Source organism: Hordeum vulgare, chromosome 4H (genome assembly GCF_904849725.1).
Source record: "Hordeum vulgare subsp. vulgare chromosome 4H, MorexV3_pseudomolecules_assembly, whole genome shotgun sequence".
Lineage (NCBI taxonomy): Eukaryota > Viridiplantae > Streptophyta > Magnoliopsida > Poales > Poaceae > Hordeum > Hordeum vulgare.
The window spans coordinates 531,090,681-531,113,627 of NC_058521.1; the positions used below are offsets into that span (position 1 = coordinate 531,090,681).

Sequence of the window (22,947 nt, forward strand, 5' to 3'; positions counted from 1 at the left end):
CAGGTCAGTCGCACAGCGTGGATGGAGTCAATCGCGGTGGGCGGGTGATCAATCCGATCGCACGCGAGGTCGGGGGCGCTGCTCGGTGATGAGGACGGCGTCGTGGACGATGAAGCAGGGTGGCCGAGTAGACCAAGCAAATGATTGCTGGCGGGGAACAGCATGCTAGAGGAGGCCGGTGATGGGCCGGGGAGCCCAAGGCAGCCAGCAGGCCCGGCGCAGCGGCGAACCCTGCAACCGGTGAGACCAAGGAAGGCGGTAGGCCCGGCAGCCGGCAAGGGGGACGACAACCGGCAGGCCTAAGGAAGCCGACGATCCCGAGGCGGCCGGCATGCGGCGACGAAGACGGAAGGTGGGTGATGGAGGCGTTTTGTTCAGCGTGGGACAATGATGGCGGCGTAAAGCGACGGGCAGGCAGATGCGCGAACGACGACCATGACGAGCCGCCGCGTTGCGCAAGGCCGTCGGGTCGAAGTACATGTCGGCTAGTCGCGCCTATGTCGGAGTAGAGGCGTGCAGGTGTCGTCGACGGTGGCGAGCCACGCAACCAGTTCTTAGATCGAAAACCCAAAAAGGAAGAACGCCAATTAAGAGACCGGCAAAAGAGAGAAAACCTGGATTAAGAGATCGGAAAAAAGACTCTCTAGGGCAGCCGATCAACAAGACCGGCGGACGAGCCCTAGGTATGGGGAGCGCGGCCCCCGGCGGGGGTCGTGTTGGCCGACCGCCCCGGGGACAGCGTGTGGGGCGAAAGCGGTGGCTAGGTCAAGGAACTTGCGGCAGATACCATGTGAGAAGGGAGAGAGGTATTTGTGGAATAGTTTTTGTATTGCTTGAGCCTCATGGACATATATAAAGGAGTACAATGACCAACTTAAAGTACAGCGCAAGGTAAGAAAAAATCTATCTCATATTTTCTAACTAGTCAATATACTCAACATCACCTACCCACCCACCCATCTCTTCCTATTTATTTAATTCTCTCGCTCACCACATCCACCTCTCTCCTATTATTTTACTACAAGAGTGTTGTCGTCCACTTGCTTTCTGTTGGGTGCATCTGCTGACCCATTTACAAAAGCGGGCACGAACAGATGGGCGTTTGACCCAAACGGACAAAAAACGGACAAGAGTGTCGTCCATATGGGTTGGCACATTGGAGTTGCTCTTAGGCTACTCATAGTTGGGACTATCATATAGTTGTATCATGCATATGATATTATTGTGTGATACTATATCTATAATGCATAGTATCATATATGACCTTATTTATTGACATGCATAACACATAGTAACATAGCATTTAACATGATACGGTATCTACCTATGTTACTCTAACCCTCTCTTTCTTCTTTATTTGTCTGCCACATCGGCATGTTTGTTAGTACCAAATACATGATACTACCTAAGGTACTCCCACTATGGCCAGCCTTAGGCCTCATTTGGCAAGAAGGAAATGCGGAGATTCATGGAGGGAGGGATTTGAGAGGATTGGGTGAATCCCTTCTTTCCACCCAATCCCCTCAAAACCCCCTAAATCCTCAAACCCCGTTTGATCCTCAATCCTCTTTGTTTAAAATTTCTCTTTAATAGGCAGGGTTTGTTATATTGATAGAACATTTAAAATTTGAATCTTTACCATGTGACTAACTCCACTTATATCCTTACTACACATTTGTATTATAACACTCAAATAAAAATGAGACAAAGTTGCTATCGGGGAGTAATTTAGCAGCAGTACCTTCCACCAGCAACATAAATTTTCATGACTTGAAGTCAATATCTAATCATAGCAACAACATAATTTATCTTAACATGGTGACTTCGATTCTTGAATGTCAGCAATCATAATTTATCATGACAACATGATCTTTCACGGCAACAATAGATCATCACAACCACAACATAATTTTGTGTCAAATATAATGCGACACAAGTACTTCTAGAATAGCTCAAGATTGTTTATATTTTTGAAGGCAAATATATCCATCTCTTGGTGTCATGATCATCTAGCATTGGGAACCTGAGAGAAATTTATTCATCCAGCTTATTTATTGTTTCTTCTTTTGATGTCTGAGAACCTGATGAAACATAAAGAGATGAACATTAAAGTGCCTTCAGAAAAAATTATTACATCACAAAGTTGAACAAAAGTGATACTATGACATGAATTGTAAATCTTTTTTCTAGTTGCAATGCAGAGGTTAACATCAAAAGTTTCAAACAGCCTGGCCATTATAAGGGAACAGGCTAAAGAAACCATCAAGAATTAATCTAGCTACGACACAACAAAACAAAGTGTAAACCAAAATCTCGAAATAGTCAACCTATATCCATCCCTAGATAGTATCACGATTCAACAACAACACAACATCACCATCTAAAACACACACACTTCTTATAGATATTACCCAAGTTCTACAGAATGCATATATATCACTTCTTTTTGTGAAGGATGCGAAAACCCTATCACATTGCAAGACCAAACAAAACTGCTAGATATAGTTTTCTTTGTTTCACATAAAAACTAAGAGCATAGTCGAATAAGAAATATAGCATCTCGTACACCTATCAACGTATCACTCCCCCGCCGGCCGCTGCAGGTTGCGCAGGATGCCCGACGAGGACGAGCGACTCCTCGCTCCGGTCTACCGTCGTCCGCTTACGACGACGGGGCCGGACGATCGCCAGCTCATGAGAAAGAACACCAAGACGTTGAGGGTAGCCACCAAGAAGTTAGAGCGCGAGGTGGCAAATGCAGCTCCGGAGGCGGCTAGGGTGGCCAAGCTCAAGAGGCTCATCGTCATCTCCGATTCCCCCTCGGACAACAACGACGACCACGGCTCCGACTCCGACCACTCCGACGATCCACCATCTGTTGCGGATGCGTATTGTTGCACCGACGATCCACCACCTTCACGGACGCATAATGTTGCACCGACAATCGGAGTGCCAAAGGGTGAGCAAGGAAGTGGTGAAGACGCTTCTCCTCTGTTTAATATTATGGTACTTTTAGTTGTTTTAGTTTGGAACCTGTCCCACGATGAAATGTGATCTTTTAAATGATGTAAAGTAGATTTATGTGTATTTCGGTGTAGGTTTGTTGTCGATTTCTACGTGTGTAATTTGATCTACAAAGATTAGTTACATCTGTAGTATGAATATATTATGTCGGATATTAGATGTTACGTGGTTATGGGGACGAAATTTTAAGGACTGGCAGGTCATTGTCTAGGGATGCAGTCGGGCACATCCACGAGGCGCATAGAACGTCAGATTTGGTAATTACTAGCGGTCGGGGCGCCCCCCGGTGGCGCCGCTTGAGAAGAAGTTGTATACATATTTTCATTTTAAAGAAATACATAAAGTCCTCAATTTCATCTTAAAAAATATCTAAAAAAAATCCTCACCTTCATCTAAAAGATAAAAAGGAAAAAAATTCCACCATAGCCTACCAGCGCCACTTTGCATGACCTTTTTAAAAAAAAAATACAACAGGTCCCCACTTCCATCTAAATTTTTTAAAAATACATTTAATAAACAATCCTTACCTTCATGTAAAGAAGTCCAAAAGATTTCTCACCACGACCAACCAGCTTGAATCACATGCCATAGCTGATTGGTCACACTTCACACGACGCTTAAGGCTGACCATAATGAGAGTAACTTAGGTACTATCATGTAACTGGGACAAGTAAACATGCTCATAATGTATCATGTTAAATGCTATGTTATTGTGTGTCATGCATGTCAATAAATAAGATCATATATGATACTCCCTCCGTCCCTAAATATAAGACCTTTTAGATATTGCACTATAAACTACATACGGATGTATATAGACATATTTTAGAGTATAGATTCATTCATTTTGCTCCGTATGTAGTCTTCTAGTGGAATCTCTAAAAGGTCTTATATTTTGGAACGAAGGGAGTAATAGTTCATAATATTATGTATTATGAAGATAATATCATACAATATTATCATATGCATAATACTACCATGCGATACTTTCCATTATGAATAGCCTAATGAGTTTAATAGCTCTTGTTAAGGCAATTCAAACTTGACAGAGTTCAATCACATCAATGAGGTGGCCAATTGTACCTAGGCATGCCGAATTCATCGTCCAGACCCATTTACTAGGACCTGCGTACGGCACGACAATGCCGAAGAGGGAAATGAATTCGACGGTCTCGCGTGAGCCAGCATCAGATACGGCGGCAAAGCTGCTTAGCCTTGAACGAAGCTGGTAGTAGTGGTAGCGCAATCGAGCATTCAATCATTCCTTCACCGTCAACTTCTGGCCCGTACGTTCTACAGAGCCGCAATGGAAACGTGCATGCATCCATGCATCCACAAAAAGCCTAGATTCTCACGGCAGCCTAGCTACTACGCCGGCACAGTGCCAGTCCTACTCCAAGTCCTTGGGGGGGCGCCCAGAAAAAGGTTCGTACTCCTACGAGGCTAGCTAGGGTCCGGCGCACGGCGCCTCAGCCGTACGCGGTGACCGCGCCCGCGCCATTGCCGCCACCGGCTTGCCCTGCCCCGGGCCGTGTCACGCGGCGGCGTAGCGCGTGCAGCCGCGCCGCTCCACGTGTCTTGGACGCGCACGCCGGCGCGCGCGCTGCCGGCTGCGCGAGCGCGCCATGCGGCCGGTCAGGCGCAGGGGCAGGGCCAGACGGGTGTGCGGTTGAGCTCGGGCGCTGGACCCAGCCATTTTTTTTAAAGAAAGATCCGGCCGCTGGCTCGAGCCGGGTCTGAGGAGGCCGCACGCAGTTATTAATGTGGCCGTTTTGCCACACCTCGGGCGCGCAGGTCGGCCGGGCCTCGTTCCGCTGCCTGCCTGCATCGGGCGTGCTCCGCCCCGCGCCCGCCGCGAGTGACACGCGGGCCGGCGCCCAGCCCAAGCGCTTCGACGCAGGCCCTCGCTTGTCGTCTCGGGGCGCGGCCAGCCCCGAGGCTAGTTCAAAACGCGGCGCCTGCTCTGCTAATGCCGACGTGGCTCCGGCCAGTGGGCGCCCTATGCGTCCTGGGACCGAGCGGAGGCGCCGTGCGACGCCGCTGGCTGATTCTCGTTGGACGCATGTGGAGCGGCTGCAGGCAGGCAGGCACGTTTTGAACTGGCAGCAAGGGGAGGTCCGTTAATTGTACGTCTGCAACGGCAGGTGCTCTGGTCGTTGCCCTCCGTCACAAATTTGAAGCAGGAGCAAGCCGACGCCGGCCACGACGAAACGTCGTGCGACGGCCGCCACGGCGAAGCTGAGGGCTGGCTGCCTCGCCGGATTGGGCATATGGGGTCCTAGTATAATCGCCGCGGATGAGCATGCGTGTGTGATGGCGTGCCGGCCGCTGGCTACAGAACCTCAGCGCCGAAACCTGTGCCTCCAGTCCACGATATAAAAACGGTTTTGCTAGTTTTGGTCTCAATCACCTCTATACCCAGTATATTAATACACCCAGATTTATATGCGTATAGTTTTCACCTATTTTTGTCATTGTTTTTTATGTGTGAGCGAGTCAAGACTGGGTCTTTGTGTGATTAGGACCATTATTGGTTTTTCAACGCTAATCTTTTTTTACTTTTTTTGTTGGCCATATGCTACAAGTACTTGTGGGAGAGAAGCTGAAATGAGGTGTGTGATGAAGCGTAGAACCCTTTGTCTCGGACCGCAATGTATTTATATCACAAATATCTTGAAGTACAAGGCAAGATCTATCAAGAGGTTACATGAGATAAGGGAGATCGAGAGAAGAGATAGAATCGGTTTAAGATACATCAACTAACAACCGTATCCTATACAATGTGTCTAACACTCCCCCTCAATCTAAACTCTATTTAGCAAGGTTGAGATTGTACTTAAACTCATCTAGCCTCTTCATTGTAAGCGGTTTGGTGAACCCATCAGCAAGTTGATCACCTGTTGGAATAAACTTTATATCAAGCAATTTGCGTGTTACTCTTTCTCTCACAAAGTGGAAATCAACCTCAATATGTTTTGTTCTTGCATGAAAAACGGGATTAGCTGAGAGATAGGTTGCACCAAGATTGTCACACCATAATCTGGCAGCCTGAGGTACCTTGATTCCGAGTTCATGTAGCAAAGTCTGAATCCACATTACCTCAGTTGTTGCATTTGCTAAAGCCTTATACTCAGCCTCAGTACTAGACCTTGAGACGGTTGCTTGCTTCCTTGCACTCCATGACACAAGATTTGTTCCCAGAAATACAGCAAAACCACCTGTTGACCTTCTGTCATCAGCACATCCTGCCCAGTCTGCATCAGAGTAGGCTGACACAAGCATAGATGGAGATTTTACAATTTGAAGACCAAGGCCTTCTATAAACTTGAGATACCTCAAAATTCTTTTTACTGCTGTCCAATGAGAAGTAGTAGGGGCATGTAAATATTGACATACTTTGTTAACAGAGTATGAAATATCAGGCCATGTGAGAGTCAAATACTGCAATGCACCTACAATACTCCTATAGTTCGTTGCATCCTCTGGCCCAAGTGCTTCTCCACTCTCAATGGTGAGTTTTTCTGAGGTAGAGATAGGTGTACTAACTGGCTTACATTTTTCCATACCTATTCTTTTGAGAATATCAGCAGTGTACCTTTCTTGTGTAAGAAGGATACCATCTTTTACCTTCTCTACCTCGATTCCAAGAAAGTAGTGAAGATCTCCTAGATCCTTGAGAGCAAACTCTAACTTTAAATCTTTAAGCAAACAAGTTGTAGCATCTGGACTAGAGCTGGCAACAATTATATCATCAACATAGACAAGAATAAATATAGTAACATTGTTCTTACTGTAGAAGAATAGGGAGGTATCTGCCTTTGATGGTGTGAATCCAAGTTTTTGTAACTGTGTACTTAACCTGGAATACCAGGCTCTTGGGGCCTGCTTCAACCCATACAAAGCTTTATCCAATTTGCAGACATGATGTGGTGTGTTCTTATTTTCATACCCTGGTGGTTGCCGCATGAACACTTCTTCCTCAAGAACACCATGAAGAAACGCGTTCTGGACGTCTAGCTGTCATAGGCTCCAACCTCTGGAAATAGCAATAGACAGTACAAGTCGAATAGTGGCTGATTTAATAACAGGGCTGAAAGTATCCTCATAATGAATACCAAACCTTTGTTTAAACCCTTTTGCAACCAGTCTAGCTTTGTATCTGTCTATACTACCATCAACTCTTTTTTTGATTTTATATACCCATTTGCAATCTATCACATTTGCACCTTGCTTTGGTGAGACTAACCGCCACGTTTTATTTTGTATTAATGCATCATACTCAACATCCATGGCTTTCTTCCACTCCTTGTGAGCAAGTGCATCATGCAAGGTTATTTGTTCACCAGTACTTGTGAGGAAAGCACGTTTGTGTGTGTCATACCTGACTGTACCGTCTGTATATTTCTTGTCCTTGACAATACCTGACTGAGACCGTGTATGGCGAGGAGGGGGTGTAGTTGCGGCAGAACTGTCCACAGAGAGGTCAGCCCCAGAAGATCCAGGCGAGGCGGTCGGGCTGGCCCCCGCAGCAACAGGAGCAGAAGGCGGCCCACTGTTGGTGGAGCCAATGGGCGCCGCGCCTGGGATCGCGTCGAGGGCGGCGCTGACGCGGTTGAACGCTGCACGTGGGGCGCTGTCGGTTGGCGGGGGAGGATCCGCCTCGGATCGGCCGACGCACGTGGTTGGCGCGGACGTTGGCGCGGCACAGCTGGCAGTTGGCGCGGGGAAGCCGCCAAGGCGGGTGGACCCCGCAGGTGGGGCGCTGTTGGCCACGCGGTTGCGGGCGGTTGGCGCGGCGCTGACGCGGGTGGGCACCGCACGTGGTGTGCTGGCGGGTGGCGCGGGAGAATCCGCCTGGGGCTCCGCGTCGGGCTGACTGGCAGCCTCGGATCGCCCGCCGTCACGAGCTGCAGCAGCCAAAAGATCTGCTTGGAGTTCCGCGACGGATTTGGCTGCATCTGGAGACATGAAATAATGCCCTGTAGCTGCATTTTCAGCGTCAGTTTCAGCAGATTCAAAGACATTTTTCATAGGATTAGTCCTAATTAATTCACCCCCGTGACTGGAAGATGGAATGGGCTCGGAAAGGAGGGAGATTTCGGCACGCAAAAGAGCTCCCGCATTAGGATGGAGTTTGGCGAAGGGAAACATTGTTTCATCAAAGATAACATCACGGGAAATATAAATACGACCGGATGAGATGTGTAGACACTTGTAGCCTTTGTGAAGATTACTATAACCAAGGAACACACATTGGGTGGATCGAAACTCTAGTTTATGATGGTTATAGGGACGAAGATTTGGGTAACATGCACACCCAAAGATTTTGAGAGAACTATAGTCTGGTTTTTGATGAAACAAACGTTCTAATGGAGTAGTGTTGCCAATGACTCGACTAGGCAAACGATTGATAAGATATGTGGCTGTGATAAAGGCCTCATCCCAATATTTAAGTGGCATGGATGTGTGAGCTAGAAGGGATAGGCCAACTTCAACAATATGACGGTGTTTTCGTCCGGCCGAGCCATTTTGTTGATGAGCATGGGGACAAGAGACATGGTGAATAATCCCAATGCTACGAAAGAAGGAGTTAAGTTTTTCATACTCTCCTCCCCAGTCACTTTGGACTGCAAGATTTTTTTTATCAAACTGTCTCTCCACAAGTGTTTGGAATTCTTGAAAGACAGAAAAAACTTCAGATTTGTTTTTGAGCAAATAGATCCATGTGAACTTGCTGTAATCATCGATGAAACTGACATAATATTTCTTTCTGCCAAAAGAATCTCTTGCATGACCCCATACATCACTGAAAATAAGCTCTAAAGGAGCATGAGACACACTATTTGACAAAGGATAGGGAAGTTGGTGACTCTTGGCACATTGACAAGCTTCACAAACAGACTCTGTATTGGAACTATTTGACAATGCAAGATTGCCTTTATTGACTACGTGCTTAACTATATTTGAGGAAGGATGCACTAATCTCTGGTGCCATCTGGCTAGTGACGGCTTGGTGGTGGAGTAAACTTGGCGACGACGCTGTCGATTAAAGACTCTTGATGTGATGGGGTATAGTCCTCCAATGCATCTACCGCGATGGATGAGTTCCCTTGTTGCCCGATCCTTAATGAAAAAAATAGGTAGGATGAGTTTCAAAAAAGATATTGTTGTCGGATGTCAAACGTGACATGGAGGCTAGGTTCTTATCGGCTTGTGGAACACGGAGAACATCTTTAAGAACAAGGTCACGTTTGAGACTAGGGGAATTAATAGAGGATTGGCCAATGTGAAGAATATCCATACCTCCACCACTTGCGGTGTGAATCTGATCGTTGCCGTGGTACCTCTCCGGGAGAGCCAGCTTCTCTAGCTCATTTGTGACGTGATCTGTGGCGCCGGAGTCGGCGTACCAAACCGACTCACCATCGGCTCCACCGTGTTCCCGTGTGGCGGCAGCAGCTTGGCGTGTCTCGGGTGTGTAGTCCTCATCATACCGGTGGCAGCAGTCAATGACTTCGTGGTCCGGCTTCTTGCAAAGTTGGCACCTTGGTCGGCGATTGTTGTTGTAGCCGCCGCCGTTGTAGCCGTTGGTGTAGCCACCGCCGCGATCACCGCCGCCGCGGTGACCAGCACTGCCAGGGCGAGGCTGGCCCTGGTGTCCGGCGCGTCCTCCACCGCTGCTTCCGCGTCCGCGTCCTTGCTGTCCACGCCCACGGCCACGTCTGCGGGAGGCGGCGTTGACAGAGGATTGACGTAGATTGGATCCCTGCAGCATACCGAGCCGGGCGTCGAAGCTTAGAAGCTGGCTGTAGAGCTCCTGGACCGTGACCGGTTCGACCCGTGCGGCCAAGGCGGAGATCACGGGATTGTAGTCGATGTCGAGGCCGGCGATGACGTGAGAGATGATCTCAGCATCTCCGAGCGGTGCATCAGCGCAGGCAACTTCATCGGTGAGGGTTTTGATCTTTCCAAGATATTCTGCCATGGTTAGATTACCTTTTTGCAGATTGGTGAGGGCCATCCTGGTGTTGATCTTTTGGGCTTGTGTTTGTGCAGCAAACATGGCGTGGATGGAAGTCCATACCTCGGCCGGCGTCTGAAGCATCGCCACTTGCGCGAGAACCTCTCTCGAGAGAGATCCCATGAGGTATCCTTGTACCTGCTGTTGCTGCGCATACCAAATTGATCTGGCGTAGTTGAAGACCTGCTCTTCCTTCCCATCCTTGGTGATGGAGATGGTGGCGGGAGGCGCCGGGCTTGCGGCGTCGAGGAAGTGTTCCATCTGTGCTCCCTTGATCTGGGGTAGCACGACGGCCTTCCAAAGAAGAAAGTTCGTCCTGGTGAGCTTCTCTGATGGAGGTGGACCGAGAGAGAGCGAGGTGTTGGAGGAGGATGAGGGCGCGGCGGATGTGATTTGGGTGGATGTAATGGTGGGGAGCGCGGGGCCTGTCATCGTCGATTCTCTCTGCGATCGATGGAGCAAGTTCTCTTTCTCAGTAGCTAGGCGTCGAGAGGAAGGGCTCTGATGACCATGTGATGAAGCGTAGAACCCTTTGTCTCGGGCCGCAATGTATTTATATCACAAATATCTTGGAGTACAAGGCAAGATCTATCAAGAGGTTACATGAGATAAGGGAGATCGAGAGAAGAGATAGAATCGGTTAAGATACATCAACTAACAACCGTATCCTATACAATGTGTCTAACAAGGTGAGCTTCTTTTTTCTTTTTTGAATTTCATTTTCTGGTTCTTGTTATCATTTTTTTATTTACTGTTTCTCTCTGTTCATATTTTCGTACTCTATGTTTTAGTCTTTCTTTCTTGTACATGTAAACACTTTGTAACTAATTTATTTCACTCTTTTCTCTTTTCCTAAATAAGTGTACTCATTTCATTAAACTTAATGTTCATTTGTTATCATATATTATAAAATAGTCTATTTAGGTTTTTATTTATTTATTTATTACTTTCTAGTGTTTTTTTAACTTTTTAGTCTGTGTTTTTTAATGTTTTTGATGTCTTTTTTTGTTTTCATTTTTATATTAATGACATTAATATTTAAAGTCGGGTCGCACCTGCAAGACTTGAAATGTGACTGCAACTGTAAATATTCAAAGTCGGATCGCAACTGCAAGTATTTAAAATCGGGTGGCAACTATATGTATATGAAGTCGGGCCGCAACTGCAAGTATTCAAAGTTGGATCGCAACTGTAAGATTTGAAATGTGGCCGCAACTGCAAATATTCAAAGTTGGGTCGCAACTGCAAGTATTTATAGTCGGGTCGCAACTGCATGTATTTGAAGTCGGGCCGCAACTGCAAGTATTCAAAGTCGGGTCGCAACTGCATGTATTCAAAGTCGGGTCGCAACGGCAATGTATTCAAAATCGGGTCGCAACTACAAGTATTCAAAGTCGGGTCGCAATTACAAGTATTCAAAGTCTAATCGTAACTGCAAGTATTCAAAGTCAGGCCGCAATTGCAAGTATTCATAGTCGGGGCGTAATTGCAAGTATTTGTAGTCGGGTCGCAACTACAATTATTCACAGACGGGTCACAAGTGCAAATCTTATTTGTGCAGCAACTATATGAAAAAGCTAGAATCAGGTTGTTTTTTACTAAAAAAAATACAAATTATTACATAACAATTCATACAATAAGGACACATTACTTTTTTGTACAAGAATGTTCAGTGGTCAAAGTAGTTGAAGCTAACAAGCCATTACGTAATTTTTTTTGCTCATTTTTATTTTTATTTTTATGGCAATTTTTTTTAAAAGATGAGATGTGCAGCAATAAAAACCGAACGAATAGTTTTTGGGCCGGTTAGATGGAAAGCATAGCAACAACAACCAAAATTATGACATGTTAGCTCAAAAGAATAAAATGATGGACTAAAGAAAACAAAAATGGATAAATGCAAAAATACAATAATATTATATGAATGAGACCATAGAAAATCTCAGCTAGTTGAGTTCTAGGCACTCCAAAAACGTCGTTCTAGCATAATACTCCCTCCGTTCCTAAATATAAGTCTTTTAAGCGATTTCACTAAAGGACTACATACGAAGCAAAATGAATAAATGTACATTTTAAAGTATGTCTATATACATCCGTATGTAGTTCTTTAGTGAAATCTCTAAAAAAGACATATTATGGAATCGAGGGAGTACGTGTTTATGCATGAGTGTGTGGCGCGTTTCGTCGTAATATTGGTGCCATCCCACGCACGTTCGAGGAAGGACCGCACAGACGCAACAGTTATCTTTCTCATGGATTTTTTTTATAAATTTCGATCAAGACAACAACCGGTCAGCCCTTTTGCGGACGTTTTACTGCACACCAATGGATGGATAGGGTAGATTGCACCGGACGTCGTCCATATTCCTTCCTCCCAGCCGTGCAAAGCACATGCGTACAGTAGACTAGCGTTCTGCGTACACAAGTACGCGGCTAAAGTCTAAGCACTCTGCCTGCACATGTGTCTGTTGTACGCCCGTCTCCCCGTTCATCACATTCAAATTTTCAAACCGGCATACAATCAACCACGCAAGTACGCGTTAAAAGTCTCCGCACAATGATTCGAAGGTGATTTTTTTTGGTATGTCAGTACACGGGGGGGGTGCCGAGGGTACTTTTGGAATACTACTACTAGTTAATGCCAAAACTCCCTAAAAAATACCCCTGGGCTAAGCACCCTCTACAACACAGAGTATAGAGACGGGTAAACCTTGTAGTAGTAACGGAAAAACGAACTACATGTCCGATCTGCAATAAGGGGAGTTAAATCCTGGTGTTATAACCCTGGCGTTCACGGAAGAACATGTAAGGCGGTGCCCTTGCCCGACCAAGGAAACGTCTTGCATCACTATGCCGTCGCAATGCACGGCGTTGCTGCAAATGAATTTGACGGCGACCTTCGAAGAGCTGGTTCCGTGGATTTTGTTGTAGCGTATGCCACTTATGGCAACAGCCGAGTCCTGAAAAACAAAAAAAGTCTTACTGTATGTTCAATACTTACTTTTTTCAGGGAGTAGTAGGTGTGGATGAGAAACGAGTTACTACTACTGTATAGGGAAGGCACCTGTTCAGAACATGGTTTCTTGGAGTCACAGTAGTTTTGATCAATGATTATAGGGTTAGTGACGTTGTACATCTTTATATCTTGGAAAGTAATCCTCTCCGCAGACCCTTCTCCTCCCTGTCAATGGGATGATAAGTACTGTAGCACTGTATCATGGTGCTCAAATTTCGAAAACACAAGAGGTTTTGAAGGTATCGGTGCCATGGCAGCGAGGAGGTGATGCGTTACCTGCCAAGTTTTGATCCGCACGCCGTTGGTCGTGCCCACCAGCGTGGCCTTCTCCACCAGCACGTCAGAGACATGGGCCCGCGATTTGTTGGCTCCTAGGCTGCCAATGCTGCGGGGCAGGGGCAACCAACGCCAACAGAACGTCAGAAGCTCAGAAAACCCTTTGCACAGCGTCTTATCTCGGTGGCCTCTAGCGACCGCGGAGCCGTCGAATTCAAATTAATGTTGACCATTTGGGCAGCGGAGGCGTCAAATGCAAATACAAACCTTATTCCATGTCCCGGCCCACAATATATGCCTGATGCCCGCACACACTCTGATCCAGACACAATGGATATGCAGTCATCACCTGCAGGTAGGGAAGTTCCACAAGAATTCGATCACATACAGTTATACTTACCGGATGAATGAATCTGATGATGTTTGAATGCAGACTAGTACGTGCCTGTGCTGATGATGCAGTTGGTTATGGACACCTCTCTGCTGTTGGATACGTGGATCCCGTCGGTGTTGGGGCTCCATCCCGGCGCCGTGACGAACAGCCGCGAGACGGCTGCTTTCCAGCAGTAGGCGATCACGACGTGCATCTGCATGCTGTCCTTCACCTCCAGGTCGTCCACCACCAGATGGTTGCAGCTTCTGAAGTACAGGGCCTGCAAGTTTTGCGCGCCGATGAAGAACATTCCCTCCCTCCCTCCCGGTACTACATATGCGATGCAACCAGGAGAAATCTCGGTGTCAAGAACGTACCGTCGGGCCGGCGACGCATCGCTGACGGAAGAGGGAGAAACAGATCGATGCAGGTTCAGTGAGTCAGAGGCTCCCTGTTGCAGAAATGTGTACAGCAGAGGTGGGACGCAGTACCATGGATTTGTTGACCTTACACGAGTTGACCCACCACTCCTGCCCGTGCCCGTTGAGCGTCCCGCCGCCCATGACATGGAGCCCGTCGACGTCCTCGAACGTGATCCACCGCTCCTGGCGATCGCCGTCGAGCCAGACCGACCGGTTTGACGGCGCCTCCAGCGTCCCCCTGATCTGATCACTCGCCAGACAAAACGTCAGACAGAGCATGCAAAAGGCGAACGCTATGCGTGGTACTGTGATCACTTCACCGGTGGCCTGACTCACCATTGCTGTGATCGCGGTAGCCCTGCAGGGCCCGCTGAAGCTGAGGGGCATGAGGAGGTAGGTCTTCCCCTCCGGCACGAGGAACAGGGATGGGTCGTCGGAGGAGTTGCAGGCGTCCTTCCACGCCGCGAGAAACGCCTGTAACGCACGCGCGGGTCATGGCCGGAGTGCCGTTACAAGGAGAGCTCGGAGGAAAACAGAGCAGCATGCAGCACTGGTTGGCTAGCTGGTTTCACATACCTCGGTGGCGTCGCCGCCGGCTGACGCGCCGTAGTCGTCCACGTCGAACACCATCGGCGGCGGCCCCGGGCTGAGCTCCGGCGCGCCCGCGTCTGAACTCTCTGCGGCTGGGCCATAGGCAGCTTCGGGAGGGAGGGCTATCGGCTCGGAATTGGCGTAGGGAAACATGTGAAGAAGAACTGATACGGTAGTAATGGTGGCCAAGAGAAACTTCCTGGGACCCATCAGTGGAACTCGGCCACTCAGGGGAGGGGATTAACTCGGTGATTATGGAGGAGAGGAAGGGATGAGCAGAGCTTGCACGTCCTCGCAGTTGCAGATAAATATATAAACTCTTGCATGCATAGGACGTGTAATTACTGATGGCGTCTTGATCTTGGATCATCATCCTGATCCTATATGTTGATAAAAGGAAATCTAAAGGGGAGATGGATTAGTTGCCATTTACGTGCTAAGGATTTATATAATTAGATAAGAACAAGTAGAACTAAACTGATGCTAAACTTAGCACCCGATGAAAATTGATAATAATTGGGTTTTACCAAAAAAAAACAAGATTTAAAGTTTCCCATTTTTCACTCGCCACCGTCTTGTCATAATGCGATGCCAAGTGATAGATTAAGTTACTTATCCTTTTATCCAAAATGAACTAAATTTAAAGTATTACACCCTTGATTCATTACTTACCTTACAGTACTGTGAAGACAAGTGATGGACTTAAAAAAAAAATTGAAGGCACCGGCAGGAGGTGTGCCTTTGCATTAAAAGGAAGAGCATTGACTAGTTTAGGGCATGTACAATGGTGTTATCTTAAGAGTGCCACATAGGATAAATGATGAGGTGGAGGAGAAAGAACTCGAAAAAAGGCTTTGCCTTCTCTTATTTAAGAGAAGCCAAGAGGTGATCTCTTAGAACAATATGTCTCACCATGTTTTTAGGAAATAACTAATTATAAAAGATAAAGCTAAGAGATGACCCATTATAGACTCTCTTTTTTGTCATCTCTAAATTACATGAAAGATTTAAGATAAGACTATCTTATTAACCATTGTACATGTCCTTATAGTGATGGAGTATATCAATTGATGGGGTTATAGTCCTAGGGTAGGGTCATAGGCCTGCCCTGAAGGTCCAACCCAAGGACTACCCCTCATAAGGGACAAGGCCCTTAGTCAGTTCCGACTGAACTAAGGAGTTCCCTTCATCCAGTCGGTAACAGATCCTCGACCGTCCAGTCGGAGATTAGCATTCGGAGTTTATCAAACTAACCGACCGGGTTCCACTCTGTGCATCGTAACCCCCCTGGAGGGAAACGGTCATACGTTTCCATGTGCCTTTATTAGCATTTAAAGCGTACGTTACCTGTAACGTAGTCATTTATTCGCCACTACTCCACCCCCTGTGCATCGAACCGTTGTGGAGGGCAGCGCACTCTATATAAGCCACCCTCCCCCACTGGTGCAGGGGTTAGCAATTCACTGTATTCCGTATTCCACTCGACAACAAGCTCCCTAAGCACTGAGACGTAGGGCTATTACCTCCACCGCAGAGGGGCCTGAACTCATACAACCTCGCCCTAGCTAAGGCTCTGCCCATCCTTTCGTACCCTACACATCTACTGCCAGGGTTATACCCACGACATCAATCAAAAAAGAGGGGCGATTTCATGTGTCCACCATCCTATGAGGACCTTTGTTCTAAGAGTGCTTATCTCTTTTCTTCAAAAAAGCTGCCAAAACAGACCCATGTCATTCAAGAAAACAAAATTTTCCAAGGTTACTAATGTGATGAACAAGGAGCCCGTGGACTGGTTTATTCGGTAGTGATCTCCTAATTCTCATCAAGGCAAATGTAAATAATACAACTTCCCTATGACAAAGTAGTGGACAAATATTGTGCCAAAAGTCAATTCGCGAGTGTGTCTAAGTCAAGTACTTTCTTTCGTCCCAACACATATGGTAATACTAGAGTTGGTATTGTGTGCATATAAAGATTGTTGGCCAATGAAGGATTCGACTACAGATTTAGAGTTGGAAAAGGTTTTGAAGGGTTTTGTCTAATATTTTGAACATGACTACTTGTTGAAACTCTTATATATGAAAAATATATGTCCACTGAGTTTTCCTAAATTTTCTCAAATATTTTTGAAGCATAAAAATAATTTCTCTTATAAAAGATCGTTCTGGTATCAGAAAAAGGTATTTAAATAAAATAGGAAAAATAACTCTTAAAATAATATTTTTACGGTTTTGGAAAGTCTTTTTGACAATAGGATCCGAATAAAATATTTGTGGCAAAACATCTCCCCTAATTTGAGGACTTGTAGTACAAACCTCGATTCACGGGGGTTTTGAAAGCTTAAACTAAAAAAAATATTTTTTGGTCAAAATAACATTCTATAAAGATAGTTTTAGGTGCTATACACATGGTATGGTAATTGGGCAAAGATTTGGAGCAATAATATGAGTCTTGAGGGAAGGAGATTTTTTGTGATTTAAAACCCAAACAAGCACTCAAGCAAATAGCAACACATTCAAACATCAGATGCACACAAAAAGTTTTAGTTGGTCCAATTTTTTATAACTCAACCTAGCAAAGTGGTACAAACACAGGGTGTGATAGACCTAACACCCTTACAAGAATCTCGTCCCCTAGATTCCTAAGCTAGGCATTGAAGAGATAAGGGAACTCAAATCTAAGGTAGTCTTCATGCTCCAAGATTGCTTCTGCTTGAGTGTGGTTGCTCCACTCGACCTTGAAGTACTTGATGGTGCGGCTTTGAGTTCAATGCTCGACTTCATCCAAGATGTGAACTGGCCTCTCATGATAAGTGAGGTCTGGTTGAAGATCGATGGATTGATGATCGATGCCCTTGTAGAGGTTGGGGCGGTCGTGAACTTGGAAGCACTTCCGGAGTTGTGACACGTGGAAAATGTTGGGCACATCAAAAAGTTCTGAAGGTAGCTCTTGATGGTAGGCAACTTATCCTTCCCTGTTGGTGCGAGTTTTTCTTTGACGTGGAATCACTTGGTTCCCTTGAGAGGTGTGACTCAGAGGTAGACATAGTCTCCGACAAGGAAACTCATGTCTCGGCGATGTGAGTCAGCGTAGTTCTTCTATCTTGACTCAGCATTCTCGAGACGTTATGTGACGAGTTGAACTTGCTCTTCGGCTGCGCGGAGTATATCGGGGCCAAAGACCAGCCCTTCTCCAATTTCTGACCAGTTGAGGGGAGTGCGGCACTTGCGACAATAAAACACCTCAAATGGTGCCATGTGAAGACTGGACCGATAGCTGTTTTTGTAGGAGAACTCGGCAAAAGGTAAGCACTCTTCCTACTTGGCTCCATATGCCAAAACACAAGCATGGATCATATCTTTGAGTATCTGATTTACTCGTTCCGTCTATCCACCTGTCTGAGGGTGAAAAGCGGTGCTGAAGGATAGCTTGGTTCCCAAGGCTTCTTGGAATCTGTTCGAGAACCATGAGATAAACTAGGTACCTCGATCTGATACGATCTCCTTAGCAACTTTGTGGAGGTTTATGATCCGGTTGATGTAGAGGTTGGCCAGTTGGTTCCCATTTTAGGTTGTCTTGACAGGGATGAAGTGGGTTACCTTGGTCAAGTTATCGACAATGACCCAAATGGAATCATGTCCTTTGCTTGACCGGGGTAGTTAGGTGATGAAGTCCATCCCAACTTTGTCCCACTTCCATTCAAGCACTTTGAGATGTTGTAGCAACCCAGCAGGTCGCTGATGCTCAGCTTTGACCCTGTGACATATCTCACACTTAGCGACATAAGTGGCTATTTCTGTCTTCATGTCATGACACGATAATCTTGCTTTGAGGTCTTGGTACATCTTGGTTCCTCCAGGATGGATGGAATACGGAGTGCCATGGGCTTCTTGCAAGATCAGATTCTTGACCTCAACTTTGTTGGGGTATGCAAATGTGAGTCCCAAACCATACGACTCATTGTTCACCCACTCAGAATTCTAGGGCCTTTCCTTTTTTGATCTTCCTCTTGATGCCTTCAATACTCTCATGTCCCTTCAGCGCTTCCTTAATATCGGCCATCAAGGTAGGCTTGGCTTCGAGGCTGGCCTGAAATCCTGGTGCAACTAGTTCCAACCCAAAACTTTCAAGTTCTTCATACACGACGGGTAGCCTTTCCTTAATCATAGCATTCAAGGAACAATCCTTTCTACTCAAGACATCTACTACCACGTCAGCCTTCCAAGGGTGGTATTGAACACTGAGGTCATAGTCTTTGATCAACTCCAACCATCTTCATTGCCTCATGTTCAATTCCTTTTGAGTGAAAATATACTTCAAACTCTTGTGGTTTGTGTATATATCACTGTTGGGGAACGTAGCATGGGAAACAAAAAATTTCCTACGCGCACGAAGACCTATCATGGTGATGTCCATCTATGAGAGGGGATTTCCGATCTACGTACCCCTGTAGATCGCACAGCAGAAGCGCTAGTGAGCGCGGTTGATGTAGTGGAACGTCCTCACGTCCCTCGATCCGCCTCGCGAACCGTCCCATGAACCGTCCCGCGATCCGTCCCACGATCCGCTCCGATCTAGTGCCGAACGGACGGCACCTCCGCGTTCAGCACACGTACAGCTCGACGATGATCTCGGCCTTCTTGATCCAGCAAGAGAGACGGAGAGGTAGATGAGTTCTCCGGCAGCGTGACGGCGCTCCGGAGGTTGGTGGTGATCTAATCTCAGCAGGGCTCCGCCCGAGCTCCGCAGAAACGCGATCTAGAGGTAAAACCGTGGAGGTATGTGGTCAGGCTGTCGTGGCAAAATTTGTCTCAAATCAGCCCTAATACCTCAGTATATATAGGAGGGAGGGAGGGGAGGAGGCAGCCTCAAAACCTAAAGGTTTGGCCGAAATTGGAGGTGGAGGAGTCCTACTCCAATCCTACTTGGAGTAGGATTCCACCTTCCCACTTGGAAACTCTTTCCACCTTGTGTTTTTTCCTTCTCAAACCTTATGGGCCTTAGTGGGAACTTATTCCAGCCCACTATCTCTTCCCATAGCCCATGAGACCCCTTGGGGCGTGACACCCCTCTCGATGGTCCCCGTCACCCCTCCCGACAATCCCAGTACACTACTGATGAGCCCGAAACTTTTCTGGTAATGCCCGGAAACTTTCCGGTAACCAAATGAGGTCATCCTATATATCAATCTTCGTCTCCGGACCATTCTGGAAACCCTCGTGACATCCATGATCCCATCCGGGACTCCGAACAACATTCGGTAACCAACCATATAACTCAAATACGCATAAAACATCATCGGACCTTAAGTGTGCAGACCCTGCGGGTTCGAGAACTATGTAGACATGACCCGAGGGACTCCTCGGTCAATATCCAATAGCGGGACCTGGATGCCCATATTGGATCCTACATATTCCGAAGATCTTTATCGGTTGAACCTCAGTGCCAAGGATTCATATAATCTCGTATGTCATTCCCTTTGTCCTTCGGTATGTTACTTGCGTGAGATTCGATCGTCAGTATCCGCATACCTATTTCAATCTCGTTTACCGGCAAGTCTCTTTACTCGTTCCGTAATACAAGATCCCGCAACTTACACTAAGTCACATTGCTTGCAAGGCTTGTGTGTGATGTTGTATTACCGAGTGGGCCCCGAGATACCTCTCCGTCATACGGAGTGACAAATCCCAGTCTTGATCCATACTAACACAACGAACACCTTCGGAGATACCTGTAGAGCATATTTATAGTCACCCAGTTACGTTGCGATGTTTGATACACACAAAGCATTCCTCCGGTGTCAGTGAGTTATATGATCTCATGGTCGTAGGAACAAATACTTGACACGTAGAAAATAGTAGCAACAAAATGACACGATCAACATGCTACGTCTATTAGTTTGGGTCTAGTCCATCACATGATTCTCCTAATGATGTGATCCCATTATCAAGTAACAACACTTGCCTATGGCCAGGAAACCTTGACCATCTTTGATCAACGAGCTAGTCAACCAGAGGCTTACTAGGGGTAGTGTTTTGTCTATGTATCCACACAAGTATTGTGTTTCCAATCAATACAATTATAGCATGGATAATAAACGATTATCATGAACAAAGAAATATAATAATAACTAATTATTATTGCCTCTAGGGCATATTTCCAACAGTCTCCCACTTGCACTAGAGTCAATAATCTAGTTCACATCACCATGTGATTTCAACGAATCCAACACCCATATAGTTCTGGGGTCTGATCACGTCTTGCTCGTGAGAGAGGTTTTAGTCAACGGTTCTGAAACTTTCAGATCCGTGCGTTCTTTACAAATCTTTATGTCATCTTATAGATGCTGCTACTACGTGCTATTCAGAAATGCTCCAAATATCTACTCTACTATACGAATCCGTTTCACTACTCATAGTTATTCGGATTAGTGTCAAAGCTTGCATCGACGTAACCCTTTACGGTGAACTCTTTAACCACCTCCATAATCGAGAAAAATTTCTTAGTCTATTTAGTTACTAAGGATAACTTTGACCGCTGATCAGTGATTCAATCCTGGATCACTCTGTGTACCTCTTAACAGACTTGCTGCAAGGCACACATCAGGTGCGGTACTCAACATGGCATACTTTAGAGTCTACGGCTAAGGCATAGAAGACGACCTTCGTCTATTCTCTTTATTCTGCCGTGGTCGGGTTTTGAGTCTTACTCAAATTCACACCTTACAACACAGTCAAGAACTCCTTCTTTGCTGATCTATTTCGAATTCCTTCAAAAACTTGTCAAGGCATGCATCTTGTTGAAACTTCTATTAAGCCTTTTGATCTATATCCATAGATCTTGATGCTCAACGTTCAAGTAGCTCAATCCAGGTATTCCTTTGAAAAACTCCTTTCAAACAACCTGTTATGCTTCACAGAAATTCTACATTACTTCTGATCAACAATATGTCAACCACATATACTTATCAGAAATTCTATAGTGCTCCCACTCACTTCTTTGGAAATACAAGTTTCTCATAAACCTTGTACAAACCCAAAATCTTTGATCATCTCATCAAAGTGTATATTCCAACTCCGAGATGCTTGCACCAGTCCATTGAAGGATCGCTGGAGCTTGCATACTTGTTAGTATCTTTAGGATCGACAAAACCTTCTGGTTGTATCACATACAATGTTTGCTCAAGGAAACCGTCGAGGAAACAATGTTTTGACATCCTATGTGCAATATTTCAAAAATAATGCTACAACTACTAACATAATTCTAACAGACTTTTAGCATCGCTACGAGTGAGAAAGTCTCACCATAGTCAACTGTTTGATCATGTCGGAAACATCTTTGCGACAAGTCGAGCTTTTCTTAATAGTGACTTATCACCATCGTCGACTGTCTTCCTTTTAAAGATCCATCTTTACTCAATAATCCTATGACCATCAAGTAGTTCTTCCAAAGTCTACACTTTGTTTTCATACATGGATCCTCTCTCGGATTTCATGGCCTCCAGCCATTTGTCGGAATCCGGGCCCACCATTGCTTTCTCCATAACTCATAGGTTCACTGTTGCTCAACAACATGACCTCCAAGACAGGGTTACCGTACCACTCTGCAGTAGTACGCGACCTTGTCAACCTACTAGGTTTGTAGTAACTTGATCCGATGCTCGATGATCACCATCATCAGCTTTCACTTCAATTGGTGTAGGCGCCACAGGAACAACTTCCTGCGCCCTGCTACACACTGGTTGAAGTGATGGTTCAATAACCTCATCAAGTTCTACCACCCTCCCACTCAATTCTTTCGAGAGAAACCTTTCCTCGAGAAAGGATCCATTTCTAGAAACAAACACTTTGCTTTCGGATCTGAGATAGGAGATGTACCCAACTGTTTTGGATATCCTATGAAGATGCATTTATCCGCTTTGGGTTCGAGCTTATGAGACTGAAACTTTTTCACATAAGTGTCGAAGCCCCAAACTTTCAAGAAACGATAGTTTAGATTTCTCTAAAACTCAGTCTATACTGTGTCATCTCAACGGAGACACGTGGTGCCCTATTTAAAGTGAATGCGGTTGTCTCTAATGCATAACCCATAAACGATAGTGGTAATTCGATAAGAGACATCATAGTATGCACCATACCAAATAGTGCGTGGCTATGACGTTTAGACACATCATCACACTATGATGTTCCAGGTGGCATGAACCGTGAAACAATTTCCACAT

General features: G+C 45.9%; 1 protein-coding gene and 1 non-coding gene across 2 annotated transcripts; both read right to left on the minus strand.

The window, feature by feature from the left end:
- Positions 1-9,810: 9,810 nt before the first annotated feature.
- LOC123451586 lies at positions 9,811-9,949 on the minus strand. Its single transcript, XR_006632424.1, has one exon. It is a non-coding gene; the product is annotated as a small nucleolar RNA Z247 (small nucleolar RNA).
- Positions 9,950-12,572: 2,623 nt separating this feature from the next.
- LOC123446779 (polygalacturonase-like) lies at positions 12,573-15,043 on the minus strand. The gene is made up of 9 exons (XM_045123320.1): positions 14,709-15,043; positions 14,469-14,606; positions 14,202-14,375; positions 14,088-14,108; positions 13,783-13,990; positions 13,605-13,686; positions 13,338-13,446; positions 13,110-13,226; positions 12,573-13,005 (listed from the first exon to the last, which is right to left on the minus strand). The coding sequence occupies exons 1-9, from the start codon at positions 14,931-14,933 to the stop codon at positions 12,781-12,783; spliced, it is 1,299 nt and encodes a 432-aa protein (XP_044979255.1). The 5' UTR covers positions 14,934-15,043; the 3' UTR covers positions 12,573-12,780.
- Between the last annotated feature and the right edge of the window lie 7,904 nt (positions 15,044-22,947).

Bases quoted from the DNA above. Each gene is read 5' to 3' on its own strand.
- LOC123446779 (XM_045123320.1), bottom strand. From the start codon at position 14,933: ATGGGTCCCAGGAAGTTTCTCTTGGCCACCATTACTACCGTATCAGTT. The intron at 14,607-14,708 runs GTATGTGAAACC...CGTGCGTTACAG, and splicing joins CCGGCGGCGACGCCACCGAG to GCGTTTCTCGCGGCGTGGAA. The intron at 13,687-13,782 runs GCACGTACTAGT...CCCTACCTGCAG, and splicing joins CAACTGCATCATCAGCACAG to GTGATGACTGCATATCCATT.